General features: G+C 44.5%; 1 protein-coding gene across 1 annotated transcript in view; it reads left to right on the top strand.

The window, feature by feature from the left end:
* The first annotated feature begins 3,908 nt into the window (after positions 1–3,908).
* LOC122363320 overlaps positions 3,909–12,079 on the top strand; it is a 31,619-nt gene continuing 23,448 nt past the window's right edge. The window contains exon 1 of the mRNA XM_043332447.1: positions 3,909–4,352. Within this exon, the coding sequence (XP_043188382.1) occupies positions 3,956–4,352 (397 nt within the window). The 5' untranslated portion in view covers positions 3,909–3,955. The remainder of the gene's footprint in view (positions 4,353–12,079) is intronic.

Genomic DNA, 12,079 nt, shown 5'->3' with positions numbered 1-12,079 from the left:
TTGATGACATCAAAGATCACAAAACTGCACTGAAAACTGCTTGTCATCACAACTGCAATATGGGGTAGATGGCCAAATAAAGAACAGGGCCTAAACATGAATAGCCAACTTTGACTTTCAACTGCAATAACTGCTCCAATCCTGGTGATAGAACCTGGCGATGCACCTACCTACCTTTCTGCACTCAGCAGGAAACATTTTTTTTTAATCCAGATGATAAAGTGCAAGGCCCTATATACTAATAAAGTGTGATTAATTAACAATTCACATCTCCACTACATCTCCTCAGAAACAACCCACTGAACTCTATAAATATCTGAAACCCCTACAAAAATAACTGAAACAAAAGCGCCGTTTTCGTCTCGCTAATTACGTTTACGTAACGTAACTAATTAATAGCTAATTTGCTGCATTGTTTAATTTGCAGCAGAACGTTTGTTGATCCTTTTCTCCTGAGAGCCTAAGCATAACATATTTGATATATTTCATTTTCCTCAAAATATTTTACCGAATATTATTAAGTGGTTTTATTTCAAACGAAATAAAAATTAAAACGAAATTGGTGTTGTACAACCGATTTATTTTATGATGATCTACCATATAACATGATAATCAATGACGTCATCTTACCAAAATATCAAAAGACGTAGAATAAGGATTTAGAAAAGCTTAGCATACTTATGGGCAAAACGTTTTCAATTGTTTCGCAGCCGCACCGTGCCGTTTTCGCGTTTTAATTTTCCTTGTTCCTACTTCCTTTGTCCTTAACTTATCCTGTGGTTCCAGAGTCCCTGTCCTCTCCATTTCCTTTTAAATATATTTTTAATCCTCATCCCTATCCCCCAGTCCTAACAGTTTCAAATTGTATTGCAATAAAATGTTTTGCATTCTTCACATATAGGTACCTAACATTGACATGCTACGTCCAGAGTCGTGGACCGCTAAATACTTCAAATCTCTTCCTTCCCAATCTGACAACATCCCACGTCTCAAATGCACATTGTGTGGAAAGATTTTTCAGGCTGCCCGTCAGTCTCTGTCTAACCGAAACCGTCACATGCATGATGCAGGTAAGATATTTATTTCTATTTCCCTATGGTTAATATGTTATTGATGCATAACTATTATCCATTAAAATAGACATGGTGTAGGGTAAATGGCCAAATCACGAACACTGCCAAAATCCAAGCAGCCAACTTTCAACTGCAATATCTGATATTTAGTGTAAATGGAGATGGAATATGGCCAAAATTAAATTGACAACTTTTAGGTGAAAGGTGGTGATTTGGGTTAAGGGGCGAGTCAACTACTGGGCTATTTTTCACCCATTAAATAAAACTTCTGCTCCAATTCTACCCATTGAACCTTAATATCATGATCCACCTGTCCATCACTAGGTATCCTTCCTTATTACATAGAAACTTTGAATTGCATGGCCATTTATAATTTTAAATGACAATATTTTTATGTTTCTTCTGTAGGTAGGTAGGTAGGTAGGTAGGTACACCAGACTGCTATGGACACTTTTCCAAGTTGGTGGGGCAAAAACCTAATGTATGTCTTGGTTTGAGTCGTTTGATTGAGTTGATTGATTCCTTTCATTGTCGCGTTTGAGTCGATTGAATCAATTCCCGAAAACTGCTCTGACTTGATTGATTTGATTGGTTTCCCAAATTTGTCGTGATTGAATTGATTGCTATTGATTGAGTCGTATACAACCCTGGTTAAAAGCACGCTACGTGGACTTCACTGCTGTAGAATAGCAACGCGTATTTTTTGTCACACAAATTACACTTTCAACCGACACAACGGCCTGTTACCTATAAGGAATGATTTACCTGGCATTTTCTTATTATATCACACAATTATAACTTCCAGTGTGCACCGCGTCCTCAAGCTCTTAAAACGCGTGTCAGCTTTGATGAATTCTGGATAAAGTTTGAGATAAAATGGCAAAACATCAATGTCGGCATTACCCGTAGATCATTTCTCCCATTTTCGGCTTTCCCCGCAGTCCGGGGCAACGCCGAAAAAGTCACTTCTTAGATATTTTTAGTTTGTGCGTTTAACGGTATGCGAATTCATCAAATGCGCCTGGTATTTTTGAAAGGCAAAAGACTGGCCTCTCGAATGATTTCAACAAGAATAGCTTATGTTGTCTACCTTGCGTGCTACGGGCGTCAGAAAAAAAGTCTTCGGCGTTCCCCCAACTTCCCCTACTATGGACGTCAAACCCCTTGAGACCCCACTTTTTTGCGATAATTTTTAAATGCGTCAACTCTCGTTGACAATATTCTGGTAATGTGTGTTTCAGAACCTGCCGAAACTTTTATTACTGAGGTATTTTGACGCCAAACGATTATGAAAGGTACTTCTCATTCACTCGCAATGTTAAATTTCACGGAACGAATCTGCTGTGTGGGTAGAGGCTACGCGCTCGTGGGGCGGAGCCACGTAATGACGTCAGCGCTAAGCTCCGCCCTACCCCTCCGGCGCTCCTTGCCCGGCGACCGGTCACTCGCGTCTCGCGCTCCATTCAGGCTTGATGGTGGGCGGTAGCTGGTAGCGGTGGCGGGCGCTGGTAGATGACATTAAGAGCAGATGGCGCTGGTGGCGGGGCTCCAGTGTGGCCGAGCGCAAGCCTCTGCCCGGGCCTGAATTGACCTTAGCATTACGAGTGAATAAAAAGTACCTTTCATAATCGTTTGGCGTCAAAATACCTTAGTAATAAAAGTTTCCGCAGGCTCTGAAACACACATTGCCAGAATATTGTCAACGAGAGTTGACGCATTTAAAAATTATCGCAAAAAAGTGGGGTCTCAAGGGGTTTGACGTCCATAGTAAATCTTGGTCAAAAGAAACTACTGGGATACGTGAATAGTAAATGGCTGCTGTTGAATAAAACGGCTGCCATCGCGTGTCTCCTTAGTTCTACGCTTTCGACCGTGGGAAAGTTGGATGTGCCTCTCGCACTGCTCTAGCGATGCACTTTGGCACCCATCAATAGTGTCGAGATAAGAAGCGTCTCTTATTATCCCTCTAAAAGCGAACAAAGCATTGCTAGCTGTTTGAGTCAAAGTACATCGTAATTACTGCCGCATTTCCATATCACATGATTCGTATGGAGATATACACACAATTGGATGGTGAAAGCAATTTTGGTTCTGCCCTGCAACACCACAAGTCTATGACAAAGCGATCACATAGACTTAAACTGTTAGCTGCAGTAAACGGTGATCCGCGCTAAGCTGTTTGCGTGTCAAACGCAATCACAAAACCGTTCTTCTTTGCGAGTCTAGTATTTCAGACACAGAGCTGCAAACGATCGATAAGATCAACATTTTGATCCACAACCACAGTTGAGCTTCTTAGAAAGTCTGTACCTATCCATGGCTCAGCCGAGAGCCAGGAGCCTCTAATAAAATGCTTGTTTTCGTTTGCTTCTCAGGTATCTGATTTAAATATTCAGCGCAACGATGTAACTGAGAACATATATTTAGATCATTGAAAAATACTACAACATAATTAGCATATCTTGAGCACTCTTCATACATCTACAAGTGCCTGATGAGCTGATAATATTAGCGTTTGTCTATAGCTAACGCTCGGCGATATATGGCAGTTTGGTTAACGTGTTGAGCGGGATAATAAAAGGGAATCGGCTGGAGGAAGCAGATAATTGAATTTACCCAATGTTTACCTTCTACACGTCCGGTGAGAGACGAGCATTGTATCCCTTGCACGGCGCACGCGCGGTGCTGGCACGGTCTTCCCCCCCCCCCCGGCGATGCGCGCCGCCCGGGGCTCTGAGGAGGGGGGGGGGGGCTGTGGCGGGGGGCAAGCGGCGGCGGCGGCGGCGGCGGCTCACCGGCCGGGCGGCAGTGCGGTGCGGCGCGGCGGTGCGGAGAGTCGACAGCGCGCGAGTGTCCGGCGCGTGCTCCCTCCCGTCGGCGCCATGTCGAACGCGACGCTGGCCGGCCCGTCGCTGGCCGAGGTCACGACCTCGCTGGCTGATAATGCCACGAACGCCACCACACCGGCGTCGTCGCCGTTCTCGCCGGCGATGGCGGCGGCCGTGGCCGACACGCGTTTCGTGATTCAGCGTATCCTGACTCCGATCGTGATGCTGCTCGGCGTGGTGGGGAACCTGGTGAGCATCCTGGTGCTGACGCGTCGCCGGATGCGCAGCTCGACAAACAGCTACCTGACGGCCCTGGCCGTCTCGGACACGCTGTACCTGGCCGGCAGTTTCACGCTGTCTCTGCAGCACGCGGTGCCCGGTATCGGCCACCCTGACCACCGTCCGTACTGGCATTACATCCCCATCGGCAGGTGGATCGTCGACGCGGCAGGTCAGTCCACCGGGCACTCACTCACTCTAAGTCTCAGTCACTCAGTCACTCAGTCTCCAACTCAGTCCGCGGGCCGGCCGGCCGGCAGGCGCGGGACGTGGGAAAGGCCTCGGGCGTCGGGGTGGCATGGAAAGTCCGTCTTTGACCGCCTCCAAGTTGCCTGGCCGTCTCAACATGATTGGGAATGGCAATCGGATGCTATTTGATACACCTATATATACCTATATAGGTACCGTTTTGTATGTTTTTTTTTTAATTTTCTTAATACGTATGCTTTCTTGCTGTTTTATACGTACTTTTGTGCCAAATGCTTTTTAACTGAAAAACCTAAATCATATCATATCAGATATTTAGGAATACATCCATAAAATGGGTTTCCAGCGTTGCACGTCACATAACACAAGTACCTAAAAGCAGTTAACCTATCAATCAACATTTGTATCACCCTTTAAAAGGCATCAGCGATACACTTTTTATGTTTTCTTCCCTTTTAATGAGTTGACTGTTTGTTTTCTATTGTTCTTTTTTCATTTTTATGCTTTCTGTGGTTTCCTTATCCCAGATATCTGATCCGAAATTGACGTCACTAGTCCGCTGATTTGACGCCCCGTGCCCATTCCTAATCATCCCCGCACCACTACCTCCCTCTCCTTGCTTTGGATTAGCCGTGACCTTTTCCCGAGCGCATATTGTAATCATATTGCAATATTTAATCTTGACGTCTGCACTTGGATAAGTTCTAAGTGGAGTTGCTGGATGGTCAAAGTTCAGGCTACAAAACCCGCAACTTACGCTCACGCTTCGAAAGGTTCCACGCTAGTTAGTCGCTTTCAGGCTCAAGTTTAAGACATTTCGACACTCTTCATGAACTAATTATTAATGATGAAAATGTGAGTCGCCGATAACTTGGAATGCTTTATTTTTTATTAATTTTTCCTTTGGATGGCAGAGCCGATTAATAGTTAAAGACCGTCGCGCTATATTGGCAGAATCAGGGGAGGGACGAACCGTGTTTGACCATGTTTCAGTTGGCGACGAGCAATATTTCACTGTGTCTTGGGCCAGCCATTGCGTTCACGAAGGAGCGTTTTCATTAACCGTTGACTGAGGCCCTGCACGCACGTACAGAACCTGGTGGCAAGGTAGATCGATGCAAGGTGGTGCAACAAACCTCGTCTACAATACCGATATAATTCACATTCAGCTTGTTATGAAACGTAATAACACACTCAGAAATCAAATCACTGGTCGATCGAGGACATTAGCAGGCGACCATTAGATTCCGTCTAAAATCAAAATTTTTCTGTCACACTTAGTGGGTGGGTCGGATGAATTTTTACCACACTATGCGTATTCAGAAACGAATTATTCGACACCAGTAATATGTATATGATCGGTAGCTTTCGGGGGCTGCTGCCTCCTTCATCAGCCTGCTTTTTAAATGCATTAGAACACAAGACAATACGTTTCAAACATGTCTACCAAAAAGTAAACCGCCACGAGGAGAAGTTGTAACGGTACGTCTCAAGCATAGATGCACAAAACAGTTTGATACATGATAACAAATAATAACTCATAATTAGGTCGTCATCGTCCGTAACATCCGTAATAAAACATTCGACATTAATCGTGATCCGTGGTCGTAATAATCGAGTTCGTGATCCGTGGTCGTAACAATCGAGTTCGCACAATCGGGGTCATGACATATTAATCGAGTAACAATCGAGTTCGTAATAAAACAATCGAGTAACAATCGAGTTCGCACAATCGGGGTGATAACACATTAATCGATGGTAATCGTTATAGGATCGTAATCGTTACATACTCGCAGGCGCACAAGCTTGCATAAATTCGCTCTGATAGCCACACGCCTATACAACAAAACAATTTTCAACAATCCAAAAGCAAGTGTGACTATTTTTGACAGCTCACTCAGCCTCATCGAAAAGCGCCTTACACACGTAGTGCCCGGTACATATCAGGCACCTCCCACCCAGGTAAGATGTTAATGCTATTGTGTCTATCTACCCTGGAAATGTAAAAACCCTCCTTCACCTTTCGTTTACCCCAGTTCGTTTCATAATCCAAAATTTTAACTTCGTCCCATTTGATAGAGTGCCCTGTCTCTAGCACATGTTTAGATATCCCTGAGTGATCCCGGTTTCCGTTTGCTATAGCTCGTTTGTGTTCCGATTCCCTCGTCCTTAGCTTTCTCCCGGTTTCTCCTACATAAATTTTTCCGCACTGACACTTATTCTGATAGACCAGCCCAGCCTTCTCCTTCACCCCCAACCTGTCCTTAGGTTTGACGAGTCTAGCACTAAGGTTGGCTGCAGGAATTCCATATTTAAAATACCACACTATGCGAATGCATCACTTTGAAATAATAGTAGGTAAGTCGGATGTTTGCAATTTACAAAACACATTTTTTCAGGAGTTCCTGCGAATTTTCCTGTGAGATTCTTTTTTGAAAAATATTTAACAGCAAGCTATATCAGCGTAGGTATAGTCAGATTCCGTGCTCATAATATGCAAATTTGAGTCGTGACATATTTGGCCGAAACTCCCGGGGATGACCTGCAACGTATGCCAGCTGTGCATGGTCTGCTGCTTTGCTGTTTGAAATTTAACAGCGGCTTATAATGCAAACTTTAAATCGGAGGGATAAACTGTATAATATGTTATCTTTATCCTGCCTCGGTGCTCCTTTTCCTTTTAATAACCAACGCTATCTGACTAGATTTGTAAGATCCTACTGTTTTATTCTTACGCTGTCCAGTATTGAGAACAGGGTTGTATACGACTCAATCAATAGCAATCAATTCAATCACGACAAATTTGGGAAACCAATCAAATCAATCAAGTCAGAGCAGTTTTCGGGAATTGATTCAATCGACTCAAACGCGACAATGAAAGGAATCAATCAACTCAATCAAACGACTCAAACCAAGACATACATTAGGTTTTTTGCCCCACCAACTTGGAAAAGTGTCCATAGCAGTCTGGTGTACCTACCTACCTACCTACCTACAGAAGAAACATAAAAATATTGTCATTTAAAATTATAAATTGCATTGCCATTCAAAGATTCTATGTAATAAGGAAGGATACCTAGTGATGGACAGGTGGATCATGATATTGAGGTTCAATGGGTAGAATTGGAGCAGAAGTTTCATTCATAGACCTCTACATACCTCTACATAGACCTCTACATGGTATGTAGAGGTCTATGTTTCATTTAATGGGTGCAAAATAACCCAGTAGTTGACTCGCCCCTTAACCCAAATCACCACCTTTCACCTAAAAGTTGTCAATTTAACTTTGGCCATATTCCAGCTAAGTCATCAGGCCATCTACCCCATGTAAAGCCCCTGTCTGTCTCTTATGTGAGTTATGCGGAGCTCTTCTGAAATGAACCCTAAACATAATGAACCTAGCTAGGTTTCATGCCACACTGACACCATATGAAAGTGTTGAAAATGTGCTACAAATTTCACAACTTCATTAGGTATGCTTTATGAAGACAGCAGGAAAGCAGGTAGGTACCTACTTACCTGCCTAGATGTGTCACTGGCTACCAACAGTACCAACGAAGGTAGATAGGTTATATGTGAAGAATTCAAAACATTTTATTGCAATACAATTTGAAACTGTTAGGACTGGGGGAAAGGGATGAGGATTAAAAATATATTTAAAAGGAAATGGAGAGGACAGGGACTCTGGAACCACAGGATAAGTTAAGGACAAAGGAAGTAGGAACAAGGAGAAAATTAAAACGCGAAAACGGCACGGTGCGACTGCGAAAAAAAAAAAACAAAGAAAACGTTTTGCCAACAAGTATGCTAAGCTTTTAAAAATCCTTATTCTACATCTTTTGATTTTTTGGTGAGATGACGTCATTGAAAATCATGTAGTATGGTAGATGTAGATTATCATAAAATAAAAAGGTTGTACAACACCAATTTCGTTTTAATTATTATTTCATTTGAAATAAAACCACTTTATAATATTCGGTAAAATATTTTAAGGGAAATGAAATATATTAAATATGTTATGCTTAGGCTCTCAGGAGAAAAGGATCAACAAACGTTCTGCTGCAAATTAAACAAATGCAGCAAATTTGGCGAGACGAAAACGGCGCTTTTGTTTCAGTTATTTTTGTAGGGGTTTCAGATATTTATAGAGTTCAGTGGGTTGTTTCTGAGGAGATGTGGAGATGTGAATTATTAATTAATCACACTTTATTAGTATATAGGGCCTTGCACTTTATCATCTGGATTTAAAAAAACGTTTCCTGCTGAGTGCAGAAAGGTAGGTAGGTGCATCGCCAGGTTCTATCACCAGGATTGGAGCAGTTATTGCAGTTGAAAGTCAAAGTTGGCTGTTCATCTTTAGGCCCTGTTCTTTATTTGGCCATCTACCCCATATTGCAGTTGTGATGACAAGCAGTTTTCAGTGTAGTTTTGTGATCTTTGATGTCATCAATTGGTGTCATTATTTTTCGTCAACTAAAACTTATTTGAACTTTCCATTCAATCGACTCAATCATATGAGTCACTCTAATTTTCGGGAATCAAATCAGTCAACCAGTCGCTAATGTCAAACGAGTCAGTCAACCAGTCATCTCGAAAAGTCAATCGACTCAATCCAATCAACTCAAAATACGCGTTGAATCAAATCAATCAATTCAATCGACTTGATTGGTATACAACCCTGATTGAGAATCTGAACAATTCGTTGAGAATCTGAACATCAACGGACTTACTCAATCTGTGCACGCTCCCACAAGGAACGATGCTGTGCTAGATTTGGTGCTCTCGTGGGGTGGGGACATCGATACGACTGTGGGTGAGGGTGTGTTTGAATCGGATCACCTAGAGACATGCTCTCGATTTATCGTGCAACTGTCAGCCGTTCCTCGGGTCACCAGAACCTCTGGATTTAACTATCGAGCCGCTGATTTTAACCAGTTACGTGCCGCTCTTAGATGTCTTCCGTGGTCTATTTTGAATGATTTAGACGTAGACTCTGCCGCTGAACTCTTCTATGACTTGTTGAACGCTGCTATTGCTGACTATGTGCCAACCGTGACGCGATCTCGCCGCCTCCCGCCGTGGTTTGACAGGGACGTGTGTTGTGCTTTGAGAGAGAAGGACCATGCCCATCGCCTGAAAAAATCCCAACCCTCTCCTGAGCATGACCTTGCCTTCTCCAGAGCCAGATCTGATTTTAAACGTGTCGCAGACTCCAAATATCGCGACTACCTACTGAGCCTCGTCCGTGATTTCCGTGATAATCCTAAACGCTTCTGGTCCTTCATCAAAACTCTCAAGTCATCCTCCCATCGCCCAGCTACCCTGATTCACAACGGTCAATCCTACTCTAAAGCATCTGACTGCGCCAACATTTTTAACGACACTTTTGGATCCAAGTTTAGTGAACCCCAAGTAGACGGCCTACCTGATGCTCCTGTCTTTCCTTCTCCTATCCTAGACCAATTCATTATTCCACCTGGCAAAGTTCACTCGCTGCTTCTCAGCATTGGTAAGCACAATGCCTGTGGTCCAGACGGGCTCAGCGCTCGTATTATCCACGAGTGCGCCACAGAGTTGGCCGTCCCCCTTGAAATTCTTTGCAGGCTCTCCGTTTCTCAGGCTGTCTTCCCCAAGGTCTGGAAAGACGCCAACGTTATCCCCATCCACAAAAAAGGCGACAAAAAGAATCCTAATAACTATCGCGGTATCTCCCTTCTCCCCCTCTGCTCCAAGGTCCTGGAGAGAGTCGTCTGTGACACCCTGCTGGCCCACGTTCTCCCGTCCTTACCTTCCAGTCAGCATGGCTTCCTTCCCAACCGATCCTGTTCATCCAACCTCAGCGTGTTCCTCAAACACAGCTGGGACTCCATCCAGGCTGGTGCTCAAACTGACTCCATTTATACTGATTATTCCTCTGCCTTCACCAGTGTCAACCACATCCTACTCCTCCACAAGCTCCAAACATCCTTCAACGTCACTGGGCGCGCTCTATCCTGGATCAGGTCCTACCTAACCAACCGTCGTCAGAGAGTGGTGCTAGACGGCATGTGCTCTGACTGGGCTCCTGTCAGATCCGGCGTGCCGGAAGGGAGTGTCTGTGGTCCCCTCTTGTTCATCTGTCTTACCGCCGACCTGCCCACCCTTATCCAAACCAACTGTATCATGTACGCAGACGACATCAAACTCTACCACCGCATCACCTCCCACTCTGACACAGAACTGCTCCAGGCCGACCTCAACCGTCTCTCCACCTGGTCTGCTGCATGGCGTCTAAAATTAAATCCTACCAAATGTCATGTCATCTCCTTCTCCCTACGAAAATCTCCCATCCTAGCCACATACACTCTAGATGGCACTACCCTACAGCGCCGATCCGAAGTCCGAGACCTAGGAGTAATCCTCGACTCCAAGCTTACGTTTGCCGCCCACGTTGACCAGACTGTTGCCAAGGCAAACCGGATGTTAGGACTGATTATCCGTAGTATGCAACTGTCTCGACGCTACAGCAGAGCCGCCTTTGATCACAAAACCATGTTGTGTACGTACTACGCTCATGTGCGTTCAATCATCGAGTATGGCTGTGTCATATGGGCTGGAGCGGCTGCATCTCACCTGACAAGGCTCGAGCGAGTGCAGCACAAGTTTCTGATGTGGTTAGCTCGTTACTCTGACAGGCGCTCTGACGACCTGGACTACTTGGTTTTACTCTCACATTTTAAAGTGCGCTCCATCAAGTCTAGATTCATACAGTACGATATCATGTTTTTATTCCACATTCATCGTGGGAAGCTGGACAATGATGTGTTAGTCGGTGCGTTCGGTCTTGCCGTACCGGCACGGAGGACGAGGAGCACGGTTCTGTGGAACACACCGCGCGCGCGAGTGAACACTGTGCAACGATGTTTGTTTGTCAGGATCCCAGCTGCATGCAACTCATTCTTGCTCCATGACCCGACCACCGACTTCTTTACTGGTAGTTCATACTCATTTAAAACACGCGCTATCGGCTTCACAATTACGCAAGGCACTTTCATGTGATCTTTTACATCACACTCACGTGCTTTACTTTTATCGATCTTGTTTTATCGAACGTTTATTCTTATGTAGGTACTGTCATCTTGTGTATTGCTTGTGTGTAACTGACTTCGTCAGTAAAAGGGCGATGGGCCTGTTGGCGATCTAATAAATACAGAATACAGAATACAGTATGTTGCCCCGGATTATTTTTTAGCCCTTTGCTACAGTCGGGAGGTACAAAATATTGAGATTATGTTTCTGTTTTTTATCTCGCCACTAAACAGGCGCATCACGTTCGCCACCGTGCGCCTCAATCGCCACTTCAAACAGAGTGGGTGTCGGACGCTCCGGCTTACGTGGAGCGGCGGGCCGCGCTCGGTGTTTGACGTTCTTTGATCAGCATTTGTGGAGTTCGCAGGCTCCAGAGCGGACCTGGAATGATCAGGACCTCCGCGGCGCCAATCGAACTGCGTTTGTCGCCCCTCTCCAATCCAAGATCAGCGCTCTTTGTGCTGAAAGTGCTATAGGTGACGATAAATACACTATACTGAAAGCCCATAATCGATTAGTCCCATGAAGAAGAGGCAATCGAATCAGAGCTAGACTAAATGTAGCTTGAGGAGGCTCTCAAGTCTCAATGTATGTTATGGTTGTCATATGCTGGCACAAATGAAA

The sequence above is a fragment of the Amphibalanus amphitrite genome, unplaced genomic scaffold (genome assembly GCF_019059575.1).
Source record: "Amphibalanus amphitrite isolate SeventyFive unplaced genomic scaffold, NRLGWU_Aamphi_draft 000615F_arrow, whole genome shotgun sequence".
Classification (NCBI taxonomy): domain Eukaryota; kingdom Metazoa; phylum Arthropoda; class Thecostraca; order Balanomorpha; family Balanidae; genus Amphibalanus; species Amphibalanus amphitrite.
The sequence above is the reverse complement of the archived record's forward strand: the minus strand, read 5'-3'. Positions and strand labels throughout refer to the sequence as shown.